General features: G+C 47.9%; 1 protein-coding gene and 1 non-coding gene across 2 annotated transcripts in view; both read left to right on the top strand.

Moving 5' to 3' along the window:
• The window catches only part of RBBP4 (RB binding protein 4, chromatin remodeling factor), a 109,267-nt gene that overhangs the window by 47,945 nt on the left and 35,139 nt on the right, over window positions 1–26,183 (top strand). Inside the window, exons 8-9 of the mRNA XM_063954142.1 lie at window positions 455–532; window positions 632–708. Coding sequence (XP_063810212.1) covers window positions 455–532; window positions 632–708 — 155 coding nt within the window. The remainder of the gene's footprint in view (window positions 1–454; window positions 533–631; window positions 709–26,183) is intronic.
• Window positions 4,638–4,756, top strand: LOC135054137 (U5 spliceosomal RNA). The gene has a single exon (XR_010243383.1). It is a non-coding gene; the product is annotated as a U5 spliceosomal RNA (small nuclear RNA).

Genomic DNA, 26,183 nt, shown 5'->3' with positions numbered 1-26,183 from the left:
TCCCAAACAGTCCTCAATGCACCCTAACAGTTCAGGATTTAAGGATACATGGTTGAGCACAAGTGATTCAATTCACCAGGGTACTAATTAAGTCACCTGTGCTCAAGTATGGATATACTTAAAACATGGATTATTGGGGTGCCTTGAAGAATGAGTTTGGGAACCTGTACATTATCTGCTGGAATTTTCTAATTTCAATTGGCGTAGAGTAGACTTTAAGCTCAAGATAGAGAGTGCAAAGCTGTAGATAGTATTTTGTGCTAGAATTTATTAGAATTCATGTATCCTACTGTAATGTGAAGTGTGTTTCAGTTGACTGGCTTAAATTTGGTGTAATTGCTTACCGTATGCTTGAGTCCGTGAGTAAAAAGTATTGAATTGGATAACGTTTGAGTTTAATGTTATGGAACATGTCTGTTAGTACCACATAACCGTTTTCCCTTACCTTCTGTAGACTGTGGCATTGTGGGACCTACGCAATCTGAAATTGAAACTGCATTCTTTTGAGTCCCATAAGGATGAAATTTTCCAGGTATAAGCCCAAAATGGCAAACCAGTTTTTCCTGTTTAGTTGTATTTTTATATCTGTGCAGGATAACCCTTTAGAGGATATGTTTCCATTTACCTGCAGGTCCAGTGGTCCCCACACAATGAAACTATTCTGGCTTCTAGTGGTACTGACCGCAGACTGAATGTCTGGGACTTGAGGTATTGTGCAGACTAGGAATTTTTTGGTCACTTTACGATCCGTTACATGATGTCTTTATCAGTGCAAGTTGTCTTAGCATAAAGTACATAGAACACAATTTATCATCTTTTTATCCTGAAACAAACAATGCTACCTGTCTGTTGGCAACCATCTAGTTGCATTGTTTTGGTAATCTTTGAAAAGTGCTGTACAAAAACAAGCTGAGGTAGTTCAACAGTCTTATCAGTTTTTCTCGAACATCCTTGAGGATGCTGGGGACACCATTAGAACCATGGGGTATAGACGGGATCCACCCTGGGCCGCTTGTAAAAAAAACTAATTTCTTTATCATCCACTAGGGGTCACTGGAGTACTCTTGGGATATGGACGGGCGTAGCCGAACAAAGGCACTGAATATTCAAATTTAGGACTCTCCCCCCCCTCCATATCCCCAAGTACCTCAGTGTACTTTGCCAGTGTTTTTTTCGGTGCTCACAGATGAACATCGGCTTGTGGCAATGGCCACTTTTCAGAAGATTTTTATTTTTATTTTATTTTTAATTTTTACACTTCCCGTCCCAGTTTCTGGAAAAACTTGGGTCCGGGATGGTGCCGCTGCAGGGCAGCGTATGGCGTGTCGGTCCTCACAAAGAGCACCCTCACAGCCACAGGCGCTACAAGGCAGCGCATGGCGTGTCGGTCCTCACAAAGAGCACCCTCACAGCCACAGGCAGCCACTGTCTCCTGCAAACTGAACGGAGCTTACAGGAAGAAGCTCCGTCACAGCCAGGATGAGACAAAGAGCTGGAAGAAACTACATCTGCAAGGAGCTTACAACAGAAGCCCCGTCACAGATGAGAAGCTGGAGGCTGCAACGAAGCTTACACAGAGAAGCTCGTCACAGCCAGGATGAAAACGGCACAAGGTAGGGGTGTCAGGGCGGTCAGCTCACGCTGCCGCCCTGCTGTGTGTGAATGTGTTAAGTACCCGCCACTAAGTGCCGCTGAAGGTCCTGCTAAACTATGCGCAGAGCGGCCGCACGTCACTCAGACGCCGGCCGCTCTCACTGTGCTGATGCCCAGCACCACTACAGAGGGGGGCCGCCGCAGAGAGACTCCGTGTGCTGAACAGAGCGGCCGCACGTCACTCAGACGCCGGCCGCTCTCACTGTGCTGATGCCCGGCACCACTACAGAGGGGGGCCGCCGCAGAGAGACTCCGTGTGCTGAACAGAGCGGCCGCACGTCACTCAGACGCCGGCCGCTCTCACTGCGCTAATGCCCGGCACCATTACACGCACGGAGACTGCCGAGACTTTCCTGTATGTTAAAGAGCGGCCGCACGTCACTCACGGACGCCGGCCGCTCTTTCAATGACACGCTGCTGATGCCGGACACAGGAGACTGTGTACTACGCCGCCCGCTTGTCCGGATGGCTCCCCGGCGATATATACAGCGCTCTTTTGCTATCGATCTCCTGCTCTCCCTGCACCTCGAACCCCGTACGCTGCAGGTAACATGGGGAGACGAGGGGGGGGAGGGGGAGTAATGCCCATAGCAGCAGCAAAGGCTGCATGGGTTAAAAATAAGCAGCGCAGCGTTTTAAACAGAATCGGGGGCTATATTATCAGTATAAGACTGTAGATATAAGATCAGTGGGAACTGTGATTATATGTTCAGCACATTTTATATATCTAATATATAATGAAGCTTGTTGCTGCCAGACTGTGTCTAATATCAGTATGAACTGTTATATGTTAAGCATTTTATATATATAATATATATATGAGGCTTTGGTTGGCAATAGGCTATCAGTGGCATAATCTATTGCAGGTTTAACCATGTTTTCTGTTATTTTCTGTTAACACTGCAAGAAAATACATGTATTTTACTGTATCCTACACTGTATAATCTGTATAATAGGCTATTAAGTCTATATTAAAAATGCAGCAGGTAACCTGTACTGTGATTTTATGTGAAAACATGACGCCTTTTTTAATCATTGCTGTTTTTCCAGTTATAATTCCAGAACATTCCGGCAATACACCTCTACTCCACAAGGTGGCGCAGGGGTGTTAGTGGGAATTTTTCGTTTAGGATAATTCTAGAACATTCCTGCTCTACATCTTTAAGCCACCAGAAGGCGCAGGGGTGTTAGTAGGAATTTGGTTCGGGTTTCATGCCTATGTGAACTGCTTTTCACATAAGGAACACTTTAGTTTCCTAATAAATATGCTGTTCAGCAATAACATATATATATAGATATATATGCCATATAATAACTTTATTAAGTCGTGCAAGTGTCTGTCTGTTGCCTATTAAGATGTCTGTCTACATAGCGAATAAGGCTCTAGTGCAGACTAAAAATGTTAACATTGGCAATCCAAATTAAAACAGCGGTAATCGGAGTCTCGGAATAACTCCGCCAGCGCTAACAAAAGACAATCTTTCCAAAGGGACAATTTACCTTTGGGTACCAGAGTGTTTATTTCACTGGTCTTATATTTAATGCACGATTCTATGTCAAATCTCACACCGATAACTACCAGTGAGAAGGGTACATTAGTCCAGCACTCAGATAGTGCGGGGTTTTGGACAACCATACATAATCGTTTCCAAAATTACGCGATCCGCCATTGGTATATGCGTTTCTGTCAAACATGATAAAAACCCCAGATACATTTGGGTCACTAGATTCTATGTATGAAACCAGGTCGATCACGGTTAAACAAGCTGCAGAGTATATCTGTAAAGCTTCTGCTAACGCCGGTTATTTTCATTGTCGTTAGTTAAGCGCGACAAGGCCAGAGCTTGTTTGCTCCTAAGTTTGATATACTTGTAACGGCATTTTATCCCTTTTAGGATATTCTGACATTAGCGCATACAGTATACTTGTAACGGCGTTTTATTCCTGTATAAGAAACAGTCACGCCTTGTAACGACAGGACGTTACAGTCAACAAACCAGTGGTTTGATGTCCTCTTTTACAATTGTGGAAGTGCGTCTTTTCATGTTACATTTGCGAGGTTTCATGACTTAAACTCATATATGTCTCAGCTATTTACAGCTTGGAGTACAAAACTGCTTCTGTCAAACGGTTTGGCAGGTTGTCATTTAATCTTTGCTGGGTTATAAACCAGGCAATAGTACACCAACAGAGTCAAGTTACTTATTTCCCTCTGTTTGAGCAAAATCAAACAGCTCTGTTGCAATATCAATCAGCAAGTCATTTACTACAGTTAGAAAATGGATTTTCTGCAGTTAGTTTGGCTTATTGGAGCCACAAAATTGTATAATTGCATTTGATTTTCACAATGCCTATTTACCAGTCCGGTTTCTTCATCACAGGTTCTAGCGTTTGCAAATCGCCACAACCATTACCCATTTCGTTTCTACCGTTGCTTATCGCTTCCGGTATTTACCAAAGTGATGTTGCAATGATAGCTCATCTCACATAAGAACTATTTATCAACAAAGTTCCTCTATCTTGCGCTACTAATGCGGTAGCAGATTAAGTTCGAAAACGATCACATCTAAGTCTGTTTAAACGATATCAATTCCGAAGTAAGATATAAATACGGTAAATCAAATACTTTTACCTACTACACCAGCAACAACAAAAGTACGCGCACACTAGCGGTACATTGCTGTATTCACTTATTAAGAATAAAGATGTGTTTTCAATTAGTTCGCCACCCTTCACTCGCGTTTCCCACAAAGGGACAAGGGTGCGTATACTCTGGACGACAGTCACAGAGAGTTAGGATTTGTACAGTCACAGAGAGTCAGGATTTGTAGTTAAATTCAACGCAAAGGTTCTAAAACACGACAGATTGCTGTCGATAAATGTACTAGAACTCTGTGCATTTTACAATGCAATAGATAAATGTCCTAGAACTCTGTGCATGTTACAAATGCAATAAATGATTCGCTTTCAGTCGGACCAGGGATAGACTCTGGTTTCTCTTCAGAACGAATAAATCTTTCGCTTGTTACTAAAGATTTCTGTGGAGAGAAACAACCGTGAGTTTCATGTAATTTTGTTTTTCAGGCCTGGCTCACGCTGGCCTTAAGCAGTCAAACAAAGCAACGGCAGTTGCATACTCAACAACAGTGAGAACCAAGAAGCCGCATGACAATGCGGCAGGTAACTCAAATCTTCAATGGCTCAGAACGCCATTATGTAAAAATGTCAAGACATCAATCCGTGAGTGGACATCTGTTAGACACACGATCTCACCCGTCAGGGTTTGGATCTTGAAAACTGGACATTAAATCCAAAGGTGTTTCATATGTGAGTCCACACAAGGAGGTTACCCTCAAGTATACATGATGACATCTCGCCACAATTACAAAAGTTCAGTATGTGTACATCACATTCATGGGGTCATTCAGCATCGTGTGTCTAGCTACACCATTTTCCGCTTCTCTCTTCGTTGCCAAAACGGATCAGAAGACAGTTCGTCACAGTCATACTGGTGGGATCTCATGGGTTTCAGAGAAGTTGGTTCTCGAATTTACAAGGAATACTTGCACACGATCTGGGCCCGCTCATAATACGTCCAACCTGTTACATCAGGAAACGTTCTTTTACCCATAGTTACCTATGTACCTATTATCTATGTACCGCAGCTGCGGTTGACAGGGTGAGGGTTCAGACCGCCCTCTTAAAAAAATAGAGCGTTACTGTATCGGTTATATCAACCATGTTACGAAATAGTAAGCCGCTTAAGGCAGCTCATTATTAAAAAATTTCGTGTGCTTACATAGGTTGTAAACCTCGGAAGTTTCCAACATCATACTTCAAGTAACCGTATTCTGTTAAACGGAATGGGATGGAAAACTGCGTTCGTCTGCACTAAGAGTGCAGGTATCTGTGTGGTAAACTTATTTTCAAAGCGTTTGCCTCTATTTGCGTCTGTAAACATCTTTCTACAAGGTGTCACCAAAGTTCAGACTCTATTTATCCCACCTACAGCGCCAGGCGATTTGAGGTTGGGGTTCAGATTTATGACAGTTTTCACCTTTTGGAACCTTTTCAACAAAAGGGAATTAAGTTTTCATATTTTGGAACCCTTTCAAAAAATGGGGATTAAGTTTCTCACTTTGGAAAACATTTTTCTTCTAGCCTTGGCTTCGGCAATAGTACTTCGACAAGGGGTTTGTTTTCAGATTTGGGTGCCTGGTATTCCAAGCCACCGTATTTGAGTTTCTCATGACAAAGCAGATCTTCGGACGAAATCCGCTTTCATATTCTTCACATCAATATACCAATAGTGGTTCCTGTGTGGACAGCACATTCTTGAATTCTGAATGTGGTACACGCGTTACGCGTTTATATATGTACCGAACGTCTACAGTACGTGATATGAATACGTTGTTTGTTCTATATGATACTGCAAACTGGGGTTAGCCAGTTTCTCAGCAGACATTATCCAGTTGGATAATAATGACTACAAGTCAGACTTACTTTAAGGCTAAGTTACAATCGCCTACGTCAGTAATAGTTCATCCCACAGGTTCTGTGGGAATGTCAGACCCAACGGGTCGTGGAGCGTCTACGACGCGGCTACATAGCCTTCAGTGCACCACGTTTGTGCACGTTTATACGTTATTAATGGTGGCGCCATCAGCATTTAGCTTTGGCCTGCCTACTGTTACAAGTATCAAACAGCTCGCCCGCCCACGAGGGAAGCTTTGGTACGTCCCAAGAGTACTCCAGTGACCCCTAGTGGATGATAAAGAAAATAGGATTTTGGTACTTACCAGGTAAATCCTTTTCTTTGAATCCATAGGGGGCACTGGACGCCCACCCAGAGCAGTTTTACCTGGGTTGTTTTAAGCTCAAGGGAGCTTAGTGAACAAATTTACCTTGGATGGTATTAAGCTCAAAGGAGCTTATGGTAACACATTTTCACCGATTGGCTCAAATTATAAAGTTCTATCGGTTAAGGTGTCAACTGTTTAGTTGACAATAAGGTTACAGGTCAACTTTGTGGTTGTCTGTTATGTTATAGGGATTCTCCATTGTCAATCCTCTCTATATCCTGTTCGCTCAGTAAAAAACACTGGCAAAGTACACTGAGGTACTTGGGGATATGGAGGGGGGGGAGAGTCCTAAATTTGAATATTCAGTGCCTTTGTTCGGCTACGCCCGTCCATATCCCAAGAGTACTCCAGTGCCCCCTATGGATTCAAAGAAAAGGATTTACCTGGTAAGTACCAAAATCCTATTTTCCACTGGCAAGAGTAGACACTGTCCTAACCCCCGCCAGCATACTTATTTATTAAAATAAGCGGGACAGAAGCGTGCCATTAAGGGGGCGGAGCTTCTTCCTCACAGCTCACTCGGCGCCATTTCCTCTACACAAGCTGCAGAGACGCTGGTCCTTCCTCACACTGCTGACAAGTATCAGGGTACAAAACGGGGGGGGCAAATGGTAAATTTGGTGCAATATACTTGATATTAAAAGCGCTACAAGTCTGGGGCATTTTTATAAGTTGATTTGGCGCTGGGTTGTGAGCTGGCAAATTCCCTCTGTGTCTCGGACAGACTTTGCTGTGGGTCTGTCCCCTATTAGCCCGGTGTGTCTGTGGGTGTTTGGTACACGTGTGCCGACATGTCTCAGGCTGAGTGCTCTTCCCAGGAGCAGGCTGTATTAGAGACACCAAAAGGCTGTGGGGGTGGCCCTGTCGGCACCGCCGACTCCTGATTGGGTAAATGTTTTGAATGCTAATGTGGCTCGTATTAGTAAGAGATTAGACAAGTCTGAGATTCAGACCCAGGCATGGAAGAAATCTGTGGAGATAGGTTATCCTCCACAGGTTATTACAAGTCCAGGGCCCCTCGGAGTCACAGAAACGTACGTTTGCCCAGTTGGCAGACACTGATACCGATACCGACACGGACACTGATTCCAGTGTCGACTATAGCGATTCCAGATTAGATCCAAAATTGGCAAAGAGCATTCAGTACATGATTGTGGCGGTTAAAGAGGTATTACATATCATTGAGGACCCTGCTGTTCCCGATTAAAAGGGTCTGTATGTATAAGGAAAAGAAACCTGAGATAACGTTTCCTCCCTCTCATGAACTGAACACTCTATTTGAAAAAGTCTGGGAAAGTCCTGACAGAATGTTTCAGATTCCCAAAAGGATTCCTGTGGCTTATCCGTTTCCCTCTGGGTATAGGGAAAAGTGGGAGTCACCCCCCATTGTAGACAAGGCCCTATCGCGTTTGTCTAAAAAGGTGGCTCTTCCGTCACCTGGCATGGCAGCCCTTAAAGACCCTGCGGATCGTAAGCAGTAAAATACGTTAATATCCATTTATACGACCACAGGTACGCTACTCAGACCGGTCATTGCATCTGTGTGGGTGAGTAGTGCTATCGAAAAGTGGGCAGATAACTTGTCATCTGATATAGATACCCTAGATAGGGATTGCATCCTCTTGACGCTGTGTTATATCAAGGATGCTGCAGCTTATCTAAAGGAAACTGCGAGAGATATTGGCCTTTTGGGATCAAAGGCCAATGCCATGGCAGTCTCAGCTAGGCGAGCGTTGTTGATTCATCAATGGAATGCTGATGCTGACTCTCTACCATATAAAGGTGGTGTCTTGTTTGGTGACTGCCTCGCTGATTTGGTATCTACGGCTACCGCGGGTAAGTCATCATTTCTTTTTCATCCACTAGGGGTCACTGGAGTACTCTTGGGATATGGACGGCCTCCGCAGGAACAGGGCACTGAATATTCAAATTTAGAACTCTCCACCCCTCCATATCCCAGAGTACCCCAGTGTTTTTTCTGTGCTCATCGGAGCAACAGGGCTGGTGTGAGGCTGCCACACTTTGTGAATATTTTTTAATTTTTCATTTTTATTTTTTACAACTTAAGCACATCCCTTCCCAGTTTCTGTAAAAACGTGGGTCTGGGATAGTGCCGCTGCACGGAGCAGCGCATGGCGTGTCGGTCCTCGCAAAGAGCACCCTCACAGCCACACGCAGCTCACAAGCCTGCTGCTCACACCCACCGGCCGCCGCTGCAGGACCGCTCTCCATTACAGCGCTCCCTGCACCCGATCGCGGACCCGCTCCCCGGTAACTCCCGCACAGACAGCGGTACACGGGCCACAGGGGAGGGAGCAGAAGGGGGGGGGGAATACTCTTTAGCGGGGGGGCTGCAAAAAGGGGGTGACAGCATTAATGACATAGGCTGTTAAGCCTATATTACCGGGTTTGCTGCACTTGTTAAATATACCCTGCGCTGTGAGGCATGGGGGCCATTTTAACCATGCTTCCTGTTGTGATTTCAGAACGTTCCTGTCCTACATCTCTACTCCACCGGAGGCGCAGGGGTGTTAGTGGGAATTTGGGATCAGGTTTCATATAGTAGTGGCCACGTGCACTGCTCTTGGCCAGATAGAGATATATATTGAGATAGAGAGTTGTCTGTCTTTGTGTATTGTATTGTCTGTCTGCATAATGAGTAAGGCACCAGCAAAACCAAAAAAGCAGTTTCCCTGCCATGTCTGTAACAATACCACATGTTCAGTATGTTTTGTGGATTCAGCTACGAATACAATTTCTGCTCCGGTTTCATCCCCGGACCCGCCATGGGCTGCGCTAGCGGATGTCATGGCTGGATTGCAATCAGAATTGGCCGCCGCTCGACAGGAGCTGGAAGCGGCAAGATCTGAGTCTAGGGTGAGACCGCTAGAACTACCGGAGGGGTCTCAGCCTTGCCAAAAATCCAAGTCCATTTTGGGTAGTAGGGATAAATTTCATTTGTCTTATGATTTACCAGTTTCTGCTATGTTGCATTCTGACGATTCTAGGCCAGACCTCAGTGCGCAAGACAGCAGTCAGCTAGTGAAGATTTTGCCAGCCCAGGTATTGATAATCTCATCCGAGCGGTGCATCAGTCTCTGAAGTTTACGGAAACTGAGGAGCCTCTGACAAATAATGAAGTCGTCTTTGCTAAACGGCAGAGGACTCCGATGTGTTTTCCTGTTTCGGGATCTCTTAATAAGATGTTACTGGAAACGCGACAGAATCCGGATAAACTGTTTTCTATACCTCGCACTAGTTGCCCGTTTCCAGAGGTTGTGACAGCTACATGGGAGAATCCGCCATTGGTGGATTCATCTGTGTCTAAACTTACTCAGAAATTAACCATACCAGTACCAACGATACTACGCTTAAAGACCCTTCAGACAGTAAAATAGAAGCTATGCTAAAATCCATGTATATAGCAGCAGGAGTGTTGCTTAGACCTGGGTTGGTTGGCATTTGGGTTACTAAGGCGCTGATGGTATGGATAACAGAACTCAAGTCTGCCCTACAAGGATCACCTTATACTTCTCGCTGATCAAATCTGGGAAGCTGCTGATTATCTATGTACAACTTCTACTGATGTCTGACAGCTCACTTCTCGCCTTTCTTCGTCGCTAGTTACAGCACGACGAGCACTCTGGCTGCGCTCTTGGCAGGCGGAGGTCAAAAGAGGTATAGAGGCGTTATCTTACGGTGGCGAAGTGGTTTGGTCCTGAATTGGACAAATGGATTGCTGAGGCCACGGGAGGTAAGTCTGTTTTCTTACCATTGCCTCCAACGTACCGTTGACGGAAATACTTGGGCCCAGCGTTCAAATCCTTTCGGCCTCAGCCCTTTCGAGGCCATGGTAGAGGACCAGCCATGCCCGGTGGTCGAGGGCGTGGTTTCCAACAAACAGACACCAGTCGTCAATGCGCTAAGGTCACCGACAAGCCAGTGGCATGACGGACTCCCAGCCCATCTTGGATCTCCACTTGTGGGAGCACGCCTTCAGTCGTTCCATTTGGCGTGGTTCCAGACGTCCACAGATGGGTGGATCCGCACTTTAGTGTTTAAAGGTTACAAGATAGAGTTCGACTGTCTCCCGCCACTGCGGTTTTTTCAAGACCGGACTGCCTGTGTCGGACGACAAGAGGGCGGTTCTGCAAATTGCCATTCCGTCCCAGTCAGCAGTTTTGATTCCGGTCCCTGTACACCAACAAGGTCAGGGTTATTATTCCAGTCTGTTTGTAGGTACCAAAGCCGGATGGCTCGGTCAGGCCAATATTGAACTTGAAGGGCCTCAATCAGTACGTCACTTACTACAGATTCAAGATGGAATCTCTGCGGTCAGTAATTGCAGGTTTAGAGACACAGGTATTCATGATTGCGCTGGATCTCAAGGATGCGTACTTACACATTCCGATTTGGCCACCTCATCAGAGGTTCTTGCGGTTTGCAATACGGCAAAACCATTACCAGTTTCAGGGTCTACCGTTTGGCCTCTCGTCAGCGCCTCGGGTATTCACCAAACATCTCAGATCCCTGGTAGGGATAATAGTTCCGTACTTGGACGATCTGCTCATCAAAGCTCCGTCTCAACAGATGTTCGTCCTACATGCGTTGCTGACGTACGATGTACTAGTTTAGCACGGTTGGATTGTCAACTTCAATACATCACATCTGATTCCGTCTCAACGACTGCAATTCCTAAGTATAACCCTCCATGCGGTAAATCAGAGAATTTACCTACCAGAACAGAAAGTACAGATCATTCGTCATCTGGTAGGATTAGTGCTCAAGGCACGCACAGTCTCGGTACATTTGTGCATTCGCCTCTTAGGCACCATGGTGGCGGCTTTCGAAGCGCTTCGGTTCGGAAGATTTCACTCCCGTCCTTTTCAACTGGATGTGCTCGCACAGTGGTCGGGCTCGCATCTGCAGATTCACCACAGGGTGCGGTTGTCGCCACGGGCCAGAGTCTCTCTACTCTGGTGGCTCAAAGTACACAATCTAACCGCAGAGAAACTGTTCGGCGCCTGGAATTGGATAATTCTAACGACGGACGCGAGTCTCAGAGGTTGGGGAACTGTAGTTCAAAATTATCAGCTCCAGGGTCTCTGGGCGGATCACGAAAGATTGCTGTCTATAACTGTCCTGGAACTCCGGCCAATTTACAATGCGCTGCGACAAGCAGTGCACATACTTCGGTCTCAGCCTGTCCAGGTGCAGTCAGACAACGCGACGGCAGTCGCGTACATCTACAAACAAGGAGGAAAGAGAAGCCGCATGGCAATGCGGGAAGCAGCTCGAATCCTCGATTGGGCCGAGCATCACCAAGTGATATTGTCGGCAGTCTTCATTCCGGGAGTGGACAACTGGGAGGAGGATTATCTCAGCCGTTGGGATTTTCATCCAGGAGAATGGGCATTGAATCCAGAGGTGTTTCACATGTTGGTCCAGAGGTGGGGTTACCCTCAAGTGGACCTGATGGCATCTCGCCACAATCGCCAAACGCCCCAGTATGTGTCCAGAACGCGAGATCCAAAAGCAGTGACTGTGGATGCTCTCTCAATCGCGTGGCCGCACAGCCTCGTGTATCTGGTTCCACCGTTTCCGCTGCTCCCTCTGTTGCTAAAACGAATCAAGAGTCGGTCACAGTCATACTAGTGGCGCCTCATTGGCCTCGGAGAGCTTGGTTCTCTGATCTCTGCGGACTACTCGCAGACGATCCTTGGCCGCTCCCACTACGTCCGGACCGGTTACAACAGGGTCCGTTCCTTTACCCCGATTTAGCGCGGCTGCGTTTGACGGGGTGGCTGAGACCGCCCTCTTAAGTAGAGGGCATTCCTGATTCGGTTATACCAACCATGTTACGAGCTAGGAAGCCGGTTACGGCAGCTCATTATTACAGTATTTGGCGTGCCTATATAGGTTGGTGTGAAGCTCGGAAGTTTCCGACATCTTTCAAGTTATTCCGTCTTTTGTTATTTCTACTGACGGGGTTAGATGGAGGACTGCGTTTATCTACACTAAAAGTGCAGGTATCTGCTTTGTCAAATTACTTTCAAAGACGATTTGGCTCTATTGCAGTCTGTACACACTTTTCTGCAAAGGTGTCCTAAGAGTACAGCCTCCATTCGTTCCACCTACAGCGCCATGGGACTTGAATCTGGTTTTAGATTTCTTACAGTCTTCATATTTTGAACCCTTACAACAAGTGGATATTAAGTTTCTCACTTGGAAAACAATTTTGCTCACCGTATTTGGTGTTTCATGATGACACAGCGGAACTTCGGACGAATCCCGCTTTCTTACCAATGGTAGTGTCATCTTTTCACATCAATCAACCAATAGTAGTTCCTGTGTTAACAGGAGATTCAGGAACTTTAGATGTGGTACGCGCACTGCGCATTTATGTATTCCGAACGTATACTGTTCGTAAGACGGATACGTTGTTTGTTCTCTATGATGCTGCCAAGATGGGTTGGCCGGCTTCTACGCTGACCTTATCCAGATGGATAAAACGGACCATACGTCAGGCTTACCTTCATGCTAGGTTACAGCCGCCTACATCAGTAACGGCTCATTCCACACATTCTGTGGGAACTTCATGGGCAGCTGGTCGTGGAGCTTCTACGACGCAGGTTTGCCGTGCGGCTACATGGTCTTCAGTGCACACGTTTGTGCGCTTTTAACAGTTTGATACGTTTGCGGCATCAGCATCTAGCTTTGGCCGCCTAGTGTTACAGGTGCCAAACAGCTCTCCCGCCCACGGGGGAAGTTTTGGTACGTCCCAAGAGTACTCCAGTGACCCCTATTGGATGAAAAAGAAAATAGGATTTTGGTACTTACCAGGTAAATCCTTTTCTTTGAATCCATAGGGGGCACTGGACGCCCACCCAGAGCAGTTTTACCTGGTTTGTGGTAAGTTCAGGGGATCTTATGGTAACACTCTCACCGACTGGTTCAAATTATCAAGTGTTGGTTATGGTGTCAACTGTTTAGTTGTCAGTAACGTTATGTGTCAACTTTATTGTTGTCTGTTATGTTATATGTAATTCTCCATTGTCAACCTCTCTAGCTCCTGTTCGGCTCAGTAAAAAACACTGAGGTACTCTGGGATATGGAGGGGTGGAGAGTTCTAAATTTGAATATTCAGTGCCCTGTTCCTGCTGAGGCCGTTCATATCCCAAGAGTACTCCAGTGCCTCCTATGGATTCAAAGAAAAGTATTTACCTGGTAAGTACCAAAATCCTATTTTCTCTGACGTCCTAAGTGGATGCTGGGGACTCCGTAAGGACCATGGGGATTAGCGGCTCCGCAGGAGACAGGGCACAAAAGTAAAAGCTTTAGGATCAGGTGGTGTGCACTGGCTCCTCCCCCTATGACCCTCCTCCAAGCCTCAGTTAGGTTTTTGTGCCCGGCCGAGAAGGGTGCAATCTAGGTGGCTCTCCTAAAGAGCTGCTTAGAGTAAAAGTTTTGTTAGGTTTTTTATTTTCAGTGAGTCCTGCTGGCAACAGGCTCACTGCAACAAGGGACTTAGGGGAGAAGAAGTGAACTCACCTGCGTGCAGGATGGATTGGCTTCTTAGGCTACTGGACACTAGCTCCAGAGGGACGATCACAGGTACAGCCTGGATGGGTCACCGGAGCCGCGCCACCGACCCCCTTGCAGATGCTGAAGAGAGAAGAGGTCCAGAAATCGGCGGCTGAAGACTTCCCAGTCGTCTTAAGGTAGCGCACAGCACGGCAGCTGTGCGCCATTGCTCTCAGCACACTTCACACCAACGGTCACTGAGGGTGCAGGGCGCTGGGGGGGGCGCCCTGGGCAGCAATGAAAGTACCTATGCTGGCTAAAAATACATCACATATAGCCTCTGGGGCTATATGGATGTATTTAACCCCTGCCAGGTTGTCAGAAAAACGGGAGAAGAAGCCCGCCGAAAAGGGGGCGGGGCCTATTCTCCTCAGCACACAGCGCCATTTTCCTACACAGCTCCGCTGCTAGGAAGGCTCCCAGTCTCTCCCCTGCACTGCACTACAGAAACAGGGTTAAAACAGAGAGGGGGGGCATTTTGGTGGCGATATTATAATATATTAAGATGCTATAAGGGAAAACACTTATATAAGGTTGTCCCTGTATAATTATAGCGTTTTGGTGTGTGCTGGCAAACTCTCCCTCTGTCTCCCCAAAGGGCTAGTGGGGTCCTGTCCTCTATCAGAGCATTCCCTGTGTGTGTGCTGTGTGTCGGTACGTGTGTGTCGACATGTATGAGGACTAGGTTGGTGAGGAGGCGGAGCAATTGCCTGTAATGGTGATGTCACTCTCTAGGGAGTCGACACCGGAATGGATGGCTTATTTAGGGAACTACGTGATAATGTCAACACGCTGCAAGGTCGGTTGACGACATGAGACGGCCGGCAAACCAATTAGTACCTGTCCAGGCGTCTCAAACACCGTCAGGGGCTTTAAAACGCCCATTACCTCAGTCGGTCGACACGGACACTGACTCCAGTGTCGACGGTGAAGAAAACGTATTTTCCATTAGGGCCACACGTTACATGTTAAGGGCAATGAAGGAGGTGTTACATATTTCTGATACTACAAGTACCACAAAAAAGGGTATTATGTGGGGTGTGAAAACTACCTGTAGTTTTTCCTGAATCAGATAAATTAAATGAAGTGTGTGATGATGCGTGGGTTTTCCCCGATAGAAAATTATTGGCGTTATACCCTTTCCCGCCAGAAGTTAGGGCGCGTTGGGAAACACCCCCTAGGGTGGATAATGCGCTCACACGCTTATCAAAACAAGTGGCGTTACCGTCTCCAGATACGGCCGCCCTCAAGGAGCCAGCTGATAGGAGGCTGGAAAATATCCTAAAAAGTATATACACACATACTGGTGTTATACTGCGACCAGCGATCGCCTCAGCCTGGATGTGCAGCGCTGGGGTGGCTTGGTCGGATTCCCTGACTGAAAATATTGATACCCTTGACAGGGACAGTATTTTATTGACTATAGAGCATTTAAAGGATGCATTTCTATATATGCGAGATGCACAGAGGGATATTTGCACTCTGGCATCAAGAGTAAGTGCGATGTCCATGTCTGCCAGAAGATGTTTATGGACATGACAGTGGTCAGGTGATGCGGATTCCAAACGGCACATGGAAGTATTGCCGTATAAAGGGGAGGAGTTATTTGGGGTCGGTCCATCGGACCTGGTGGCCAAGGCAACAGCTGGAAAATCCACCTTTTTTACCCCAAGTCACATCTCAGCAGAAAAAGACACCGTCTTTTCAGCCTCAGTCCTTTCGTCCCCATAAGGGCAAGCGGGCAAAAGGCCAGTCATATCTGCCCAGGGGTAGAGGAAAGGGAAGAAGACTGCAGCAGGCAGCCCCTTCCCAGGAACAGAAGCCCTCCACCGCTTCTGCCAAGTCCTCAGCATGACGCTGGGGCCGTACAAGCGGACTCAGGTGCGGTGGGGGGTCGTCTCAAGAGTTTCAGCGCGCAGTGGGCTCACTCGCAAGTGGACCCCTGGATCCTACAAGTAGTATCCCAGGGGTACAGATTGGAAATTCGAGACGTCTCCCCCTCGCAGGTTCCTGAAATCTGCTTTACCAACGTCTCCCTCTGACAGGGAGGCAGTATTGGAAACAATTCACAAGCTGTATTCCCAGCAGGTGATAATCAAAGTACCCCTCCTACAACAAGGAAAGGGGTATTATTCCACACTATTTGTGGTACTGAAGCCAGACGGCTCGGTGAGACCTATTCTAAATCTGAAATCTTTGAACACTTACATACAAAGGTTCAAATCAAGATGGAGTCACTCAGAGCAGTGATAGCGAACCAGGAAGAAGGGGACTATATGGTGTCCCTGGACATCAAGGATGCTTACCTCCATGTCCCAATTTGCCCTTCTCACCAAGGGTACCTCAGGTTCGTGGTACAGAACTGTCACTATCAGTTTCAGACGCTGCCGGTTGGATTGTCCACGGCACTCCGGGTCCTTACCAAGGTAATGGCCGAAATGATGATTCTTCTTCAAAGAAAAGGCGTCTTAATTATCCCTTACTTGGACGATCTCCTGATAAGGGCAAGGTCCAGAGAACAGTTGGAGGTCGGAGTAGCACTATCTCAAGTAGTTCTACGACAGCACGGGTGGATTCTAAATATTCCAAAATCGCAGCTGATTCCGACGACACGTCTGCTGTTCCTAGGGATGATTCTGGACACTGTCCAGAAAAAGGTGTTTCTCCCGGAGGAGAAAGCCAGGGAGTTATCCGAGCTAGTTAGGAACCTCCTAGAACCAGGCCAAGTGTCAGTGCATCAATGCACAAGAGTCCTGGGAAAAATGGTGGCTTCTTACGAAGCGATTCCATTCGGCAGATTTCACGCAAGAATTTTTCAGTGGGATCTGCTGGACGAATGGTCCGGATCGCATCTTCAGATGCATCAGCGGATAATCCTGTCTCCAAGGACAAGGGTGTCTCTTCTGTGGTGGCTGCAGAGTGCTCATCTACTAGAGGGCAGCAGATTCGGCATTCAGGACTGGGTCCTGGTGACCACGGATGCCAGCCTGAGAGGCTGGGGAGCAGTCACACAGGGAAGAAATTTCCAAGGAGTGTGGTCAAGTCTGGAGACTTCTCTCCACATAAATATACTGGAGCTAAGGGCAATTTACAATGCTCTAAGCCTAGGAAGACCTCTGCTTCAAAGTCAACCGGTGCTGATCCAGTCGGACAACATCACGGCAGTCGCCCATGTAAACAGACAGGGCGGCACAAGAAGCAGGAGGGCAATGGCAGCAAGGATTCTTCGCTGGGCGAAAAATCATGTGATAGCACTGTCAGCGGTGTTCATTCCGGGAGTGGACAACTGGGAAGCAGACTTCCTCAGCAGGCACGACCTCCACCCGGGAGAGTGGGGACTTCATCTGGAAGTCTTCCACATGATTGTGAACCGTTGGGAAAGACCAAAGGTGGACATGATGGCGTCCCGTCTGAACAAAAAAAAAAACTGGACAGGTATTGCGCCAGGTCAAGAGACCCTCAGGCAATAGCTGGGACGCTCTGGTAACACCGTGGGTGTACCAGTCGGTGTATGTGTTCCCTCCTCTGCCTCTCATACCCAAGGTACTGAGAATTATAAGACGGAGAGGAGTAAGAACTATACTCGTGGCTCCGGATTGGCCAAGAAGGACTTGGTACCCGGAACTTCAAGAGATACTAAGAAGGGACTTGCTTCAGCAAGGATCATGTCTGTTCCAAGACTTACCGCGGCTGCGTTTGACGGCATGGCGGTTGAACGCCGGATCCTAAGGGAAAAAGGCATTCCGGAAGAGGTCATCCCTACCCTGGTCAGAGCCAGGAAGGAGGTGACCGCACAACATTATCACCGCATTTGGCGAAAATATGTTGCATGGTGTGAGGCCAGGAAGGCCCCCACGAAGGAATTTCAACTGTCGATTCCTACATTTCCTGCAAACAGGAGTGTCTATGGGCCTCAAATTTGGGTCCTTTAAGGTTCAAATTTCGGCCCTGTCGATTTTCTTCCAGAAAGAATTGGCTTCAGTTCCTGAAGTCCAGAAGTTTGTCAAGGGAGTACTGCATATACAACCCCTTTTGTGCCTCCAGTGGCACTGTGGGATCTCAACGTAGTTCTGGGATTCCTCAAGTCACATTGGTTTAAACCGCTCAAATCTGTGGATTTGAAATATCTCACATGGAAAGTGACCATGCTGTTGGCCCTGGCCTCGGCCAGGCGAGTGTCAGAATTGGCGGCTTTGTCTCACAAAAGCCCATATCTGATTGTCCATTCGGACAGGGCAGAGCTGCGGACTCGTCCCCAGTTTCTCCCTAAGGTGGTGTCAGCGTTTCACCTGAACCAGCTTATTGTGGTACCTGCGGCTACTAAGGACTTGGAGGACTCCAAGTTGCTAGATGTTGTCAGGGCCCTGAAAATATATTTCTCTGACGTCCTAGTGGATGCTGGGGACTCCGTCAGGACCATGGGGAATAGCGGCTCCGCAGGAGACAGGGCACAAAATTTAAAAGTTTGACCACTAGGTGGTGTGTACTGGCTCCTCCCCCTATGACCCTCCTCCAAGCCTCAGTTAGGTTTTTGTGCCCGTCCGAGCAGGGTGCAATCTAGGTGGCTCTCATAAAGAGCTGCTTAGAGTAAAAGTTTTGATAGTTTTATTATTTTCAGTGAGTCCTGCTGGCAACAGGCTCACTGCAACGAGGGACCTAGGGGAGAAGAAGTGAACTCACCTGCGTGCAGGATGGATTTGCTTCTTAGGCTACTGGACACTAGCTCCAGAGGGACGATCACAGGTACAGCCTGGATGGGTCACCGGAGCCGCGCCGCCGACCCCCTTGCAGATGCCGAAGTAAGAAGAGGTCCAGAAACCGGCGGCTGAAGGCTTTTCAGTCTTCATGAGGTAGCGCACAGCACTGCAGCTGTGCGCCATTGCGCTCAGGCACACTTCACACCGGCGGTCACTGAGGGTGCAGGGCGCTGGGGGGGGCGCCCTGGGCAGCAATGTTAATACCTTTCTGGCTAAAAAGAATACATCACATATAGTCCATGAGGCTATATGGATGTATTTCACCCCTGCCGGGTCTCAGAAAAACCGGGAGAAGAGCCCGCCGGAATAGGGGGCGGGGCCTATCTCCTCAGCACACAGCGCCATTTTCCTACACAGCTCCGCTGCTAGGAAGGCTCCCAGGCTCTCCCCTGCACTGCACTACAGAAACAGGGTAAAAAACAGAGGGGGGGCATTTTTTGGCGATATTATATATATTTAAGCAGCTATAAGGAAACAACACTTATATAAGGTTGTTCCTATATAATTATAGCGCTTTGGTGTGTGCTGGCAAACTCTCCCTCTGTCTCCCCAAAGGGCTAGTGGGGTCCTGTCTTCTATCAGAGCATTCCCTGTGTGTCGGTACGTGTGTGTCGACATGTATGAGGACGATGTTGGTGTGGAGGCGGAGCAATTGCCGGTAATGGTGATGTCACCCCCTAGGGAGTCGACACCGGAATGGATGGCTTTGTTTATGGAATTACGTGATAATGTCAGCACGCTGCAAAAGTCGGTTGACGACATGAGACGACCGGCAAACCAGTTAGTACCTGTATGTACAGGCGTCTCAAACACCGCCAGGGGCTGTAAAACGCCCTTTGCCTCAGTCGGTCGACACAGACACGGACACCGAATCTAGTGTCGACGGTGAAGAAACGAACGTATTTTCCAGTAGGGCCACACGTTATATGATCACGGCAATGAAGGAGGCTTTGCATATCTCTGATACTGCAAGTACCACAAAAAGGGGTATTATGTGGGGTCTGAAAAAAACTACCTGTAGTTTTTCCTGAATCAGAGGAATTGAATGACGTGTGTGATGAAGCGTGGGTTACCCCTGATAAAAAACTGCTAATTTCAAAGAAGTTATTGGCGTTATACCCTTTTCCGCCAGAGGTTAGGGCGCGCTGGGAAACACCCCCTAGGGTGGACAAGGCGCTCACACGTTTATCCAAACAAGTGGCGTTACCGTCTCCTGATACGGCCGCCCTCAAGGATCCAGCTGATAGGAGGCTGGAAAATACTCTAAAAAGTATATACACACATACTGGTGTTATACTGCGACCAGCAATCGCCTCAGCCTGGATGTGCAGTGCTTGGGTGGCTTGGTCGGATTCCCTGACTGAAAATATTGATACCCTGGATAGGGACAGTATTTTATTGACTATAGAGCAATTAAAGGATGCATTCCTTTATATGCGAGATGCACAGAGGGATATCTGCACTCTTGCATCAAGAGTAAGTGCGATGTCCATATCTGCCAGAAGAAGTCTATGGACACGACAGTGGTCAGGCGATGCGGATTCCAAACGGCATATGGAAGTATTGCCGTATAAAGGGGAGGAATTATTTGGGGTCGGTCTATCGGATTTGGTAGCCACGGCAACAGCCGGGAAGTCCACCTTTTTACCTCAAGTCCCCTCCCAGCAGAAAAAGACGGTCTTTTCAGCCGCAGTCCTTTCGTTCCTATAAGAACAAGCGAGCAAAAGGACAGTCATATTTGCCCCGAGGCAAAGGAAAGGGTAAGAGACTGCAGCAAGCAGCCCCTTCCCAGGAGCAGAAGTCCTCCCCGGCTTCTGCAAAGGCCTCAGCATGACGCTGGGACCTTACAAGCGGACTCAGGGGCGGTGGGGGGTCGCCTCAAGAATTTCAGCGCACAGTGGGCTCACTCGCAGGTGGACCCCTGGATCCTGCAGGTAGTATCTCAGGGTTACAGGTTGGAATTCGAGAAGTCTCCCCCTCGCCGGTTCCTAAAATCTGCTTTGCCAACGTCTCCCTCAGACAGGGCGACGGTATTGGAAGCCATTCACAAGCTGTATTCTCAGCAGGTGATAATCAAGGTACCCCTTCTACAACAGGGAAAGGGGTATTACTCCACGCTATTTGTGGTACCGAAGCCGGACGGCTCGGTAAGACCTATTCTAAATCTGAAATCTCTGAACCTGTACATACAAAGATTCAAGATGGAGTCACTCAGAGCAGTGATAGCGAATCTGGAAGAAGGGGATTTTATGGTGTCCTTGGACATCAAGGATGCTTACCTTCATGTCCCAATTTGCCCTTCACACCAAGGGTACCTCAGGTTCGTGGTACAAAACTGTCATTATCAGTTTCAGACGCTGCCGTTTGGGTTGTCCACGGCACCCAGGGTCTTTACCAAGGTAATGGCCGAAATGATGATCCTTCTTCGAAGAGAAGGCGTATTAATTATCCCTTACTTGGACGATCTCCTGATAAGGGCAAGATCCAGAGAACAGCTGGAGGTCGGAGTAGCACTAACTCAAGTAGTGCTCCAACAGCACGGGTGGATTCTGAATTTTCCAAAATCCCAACTGATCCCGACGACACGTCTGCTGTTCCTAGGGATGATTCTGGACACTGTTCAGAAAAAGGTATTTCTTCCGGAGGAGAAAGCCAGGGAGTTATCCGAACTCGTCAGGAACCTCCTAAAACCAGGGACAGTGTCTGTGCATCAATGCACAAGAGTCCTGGGAAAAATGGTGGCTTCTTACGAAGCGATTCCATTCGGCAGATTCCATGCACAAATTTTTCAGTGGGATCTGCTAGACAAATGGTCCGGATCGCATCTGCAGATGCATCAGCGGATAAAATTGTCGACAAGGACAAGGGTCTCTCTGCTATGGTGGTTGCAGAGTGCTCATCTGTTAGAGGGCCGCAGATTCGGCATACAGAACTGTGTCCTAGTGACCACGGATGCCAGCCTGAGAGGCTGGGGAGCGGTCACACAAGGAAGAAACTTCCAGGGCGTGTGGTCAAGCCTGGAAACGTCTCTTCACATAAATATACTGGAACTAAGAGCAATCTACAATGCTCTAAGCCTGGCAAAACCTCTGCTTCAGGGTCAGCCGGTGTTGATCCAGTCGGACAACATCACGGCAGTCGCCCACGTAAACAGACAGGGTGGCACAAGAAGCAGGAGGGCAATGGCAGAAGCTGCAAGGATTCTTCGCTGGGCGGAAAATCATGTGATAGCACTGTCAGCAGTGTTCACCACATGATTGTAGTCCATTGGGAAAGACCAATGGTGGACATGATGGCGTCCCGCCTCAACAAAAAACTGGACAGGTATTGCGCCAGGTCAAGAGACCCTCAGGCAATAGCTGTGGACGCTCTGGTAACACCATGGGTGTACTAGTCAGTGTATGTGTTCCCTCCTCTGCCTCTCATACCCAAGGTACTGAGAATTATACGGCAAAGGGGAGTAAGAACGATACTAGTGGCTCCGGACTGGCCAAGAAGGACTTGGTACCCGGAACTTCAGGAGATGCTCACGGAAGATCCGTGGCCTCGACCTCTAAGAAGGGATCTGCTTCAGCAGAGACCGTGTCTATTCCAAGACTTACCGCGGCTGCGTTTGACGGCATGGCGGTTGAACGCCGGATTCTAAGGGAAAAAGGCATTCCGGAAGAGGTCATCCCTACCCTGGTCAAAGCCAGGAAGGAGGTGACTGCACAACATTATCACCGCATTTGGAGAAAATATGTTGCATGGTGTGAGGCCAGGAAGGCCCCCACGGAGGAATTTCAACTGGGTCGATTCCTACATTTCCTGCAAACAGGATTATCTATGGGCCTCAAATTAGGGTCCATTAAGGTTCAAATTTCGGCCCTGTCGATTTTCTTCCAGAAAGAATTGGCTTCAGTTCCTGAAGTCCAGACTTTTGTAAAAGGAGTACTACATATACAGCCCCCGGTTGTGCCCCCAGTGGCTCCGTGGGACCTTAATGTAGTTTTGGATTTTCTCAAATCCCATTGGTTTGAGCCACTCAAATCTGTAGATTTGAAATATCTTACATGGAAAGTAACCATGCTACTGGCCCTGGCTTCAGCCAGGAGAGTGTCGGAATTGGCGGCTTTATCGTATAAAAGCCCATATCTGATTTTCCATTCGGACAGGGCAGAATTGAGGACGCGTCCTCATTTTCTGCCTAAGGTGGTATCAGCGTTTCACCTGAACCAGCCTATTGTGGTGCCTGCGGCTACTAGCGATTTGGAGGATTCCAAGTTGCTGGACGTTGTCAGAGCATTGAAAATATATATTTCAAGGACGGCTGGAGTCAGAAAATCTGACTCGCTGTTTATACTGTATGCACCCAACAAGCTGGGTGCTCCTGCTTCTAAGCAGACGATTGCTTGTTGGATTTGTAGCACAATTCAACTGGCACATTCTGTGGCAGGCCTGCCACAGCCTAAATCTGTCAATGCCCACTCCACAAGGAAGGTGGGCTCATCTTGGGCGGCTGCCCGCGGGGTCTCGGCATTACAACTCTGCCGAGCAGCTACGTGGTCAGGGGAGAACACGTTTGTAAAATTCTACAAATTTGATACCCTGGCTAAGGAGGACCTGGAGTTCTCTCATTCGGTGCTGCAGTCATCCGCACTCTCCCGCCCGTTTGGGAGCTTTGGTATAATCCCCATGGTCCTGACGGAGTCCCCAGCATCCACTAGGACGTCAGAGAAAATAAGAATTTACTCACCGGTAATTCTATTTCTCGTAGTCCGTAGTGGATGCTGGGCGCCCATCCCAAGTGCGGATTGTCTGCAATACTTGTACATAGTTATTGTTGCAAAAAAATCGGGTTTATTGTTGTGAGCCATCTTTTCAGAGGCTCCTACGTTATCATACTGTTAACTGGGTTCAGATCACAAGTTGTACGGTGTGATTGGTGTGGCTGGTATGAGTCTTACCCGGGATTCAAAATCCTTCCTTATTGTGTACGCTCGTCCGGGCACAGTATCCTAACTGAGGCTTGGAGGAGGGTCATAGGGGGAGGAGCCAGTACACACCACCTAGTGGTCAAACTTTTAAATTTTGTGCCCTGTCTCCTGCGGAGCCGCTATTCCCCATGGTCCTGACGGAGTCCCCAGCATCCACTACGGACTACGAGAAATAGAATTACCGGTGAGTAAATTCTTATTATTTCCAGGACGGCTGGAGTCAGGAAAACTGACTTGCTGTTATCCTGTATGCACTCAACAAACTGGGTGCTCTTGCTTCTAAGCAGACGATTGCTAGTTGGATGTGTAGTACAATTCAGCTTGCACATTCTGTGGCAGGCCTGCCACAGCCAAAATATGTAAATGCCCATTCCACAAGGAAGGTGGGCTCATCTTGGGCGGCTGCCCGAGGGGTCTCGGCTTTACAACTTTGCCGAGCTGCTACTTGGTCAGGGGCAAACACGTTTGCAAAATTTTACAAATTTGATACCCTGGCTGAGGAGGACCTGGAGTTCTCTCATTCGGTGCTGCAGAGTCATCCGCACTCTCCCGCCCGTTTGGGAGCTTTGGTATAATCCCCATGGTCCTTACGGAGTCCCCAGCATCCACTTAGGACGTCAGATAATTCTATTTCTCGTAGTCCGTAGTGGATGCTGGGCGCCCATCCCAAGTGCGGATTGTCTGCAATACTTGTACATAGTTATTGTTACAAAAATCGGGTTATTATTGTTGTGAGCCATCTTTTCAGAGGCTCCGCTGTTATCATGCTGTTAACTGGGTTCAGATCACAGGTTGTACAGTGTAATTGGTGTGGCTGGTATGAGTCTTACCCGGGATTCAAAATCCTTCCTTATTGTGTACGCTCGTCCGGGCACAGTATCCTAACTGAGGCTTGGAGGAGGGTCATAGGGGGAGGAGCCAGTGCACACCACCTGATCCTAAAGCTTTTACTTTTGTGCCCTGTCTCCTGCGGAGCCGCTAATCCCCATGGTCCTTACGGAGTCCCCAGCATCCACTACGGACTACGAGAAATAGAATTATCGGTAAGTAAATTCTTATTTTTTACTTTGTGCCTTCACAACAAAAGAAAACACACCACTATCAAATGCAGTCCTTTCGGCCCAATAAATACAAGAAAGGGTGAGGTTCTTCCTTCCTTGCTACTAGAGGAAGGGGAAAGGGTAAAAGATCACCAGCCGTGGCAGGTTCCCAGGAGCAGAAGTCCTCCCAGACTTCTGCCAAATCCAGCGCATGACGCTGGGGCTCCTCTGCGGGAGTCCGCACCGGTGGGGGCACGTCTCAAACTCTTCAGTCAGTTCTGGGTTCGTTCGGACCTGGACCCATGGGTTTTACAAATAGTATCCCAAGGGTACAAACTGGAGTTTCAAGACGTTCACCCTCGCCGATTTTTCAAATCGGCCTTACCAGCTTCTCTTCCGGCCAGGGAGGTAATTTGCGACGCAATACAAAAGTGTCAAAATCAGGTCATCGTCAAGGTTCCTCAGTCACAACAGGGAGAAGGCTTTTATTCAAGCCTGTTTGTGGTCACGAAGCCGGATGGCTCGGTCAGACCAATCCTAGACCTGAAATCACTCCAATTTCTACCTGAAAAAAATTCAAGATTGAGTCTCTCCGAGCAGTGGTCTCCAGTCTGGAGGAAGGGGATTTTATGGTGTCGGACATAAAGGATGCCTACTTACATGTTCCCATTTATCCTCCGCATCAGGCTTACCTGAGGTTTGCAATTCAAGATTGTCATTACCAATTTCAGACGTTGCCGTTTGGTCTGTCCACGGCTCCGAGGATTTTCACCAAAGTGATGGCGGAAATTATGGTTCTCCTTCGCAAACAACGAGTCACGATTATCCCGTACTTGGACGATCTCCTGATAAAGGCGAGATACAGGGACCAGTTGGTGAGAAACACTGCACTGTCCCTGACGGTTCTTCAACAACATGGTTGGCTCCTAAACTTGCCGAAATCACAGTTGATTCCGACGACGCGGTTGTCGTTCTTAGGAATGATATTGGACACAGAACTACAGAGTTTCTTCCAGTGGAAAAGGCTCAGGAACTTCAGACTCTGGTAAAACAAATTCTGAAACAGGCAAGAGTGTCAATCAATCAATGCACTCGGTTGCTGGGGAAGATGGTTGCGACCTACGAGGCCATTCAGTTTGGCAGATTCCATGCCAGGGTGTTTCAGTGGGACCTATTGGACAAGTGGTCTGGATCCCACCTACACATGCACCGGAGGATAATCCTGTCTTCTAAGACCAGAATATCACTCCTGTGGTGGCTACAAAGTTCTCACCTCCTAGAGGGGTGCAGGTTCGGGATCCAGGACTGGAT

The sequence above is a fragment of the Pseudophryne corroboree genome, chromosome 2, assembly GCF_028390025.1.
Source record: "Pseudophryne corroboree isolate aPseCor3 chromosome 2, aPseCor3.hap2, whole genome shotgun sequence".
NCBI classification, from domain to species: Eukaryota; Metazoa; Chordata; class Amphibia; order Anura; family Myobatrachidae; genus Pseudophryne; species Pseudophryne corroboree.
This window is presented reverse-complemented; position numbering and strand designations above follow the sequence as displayed.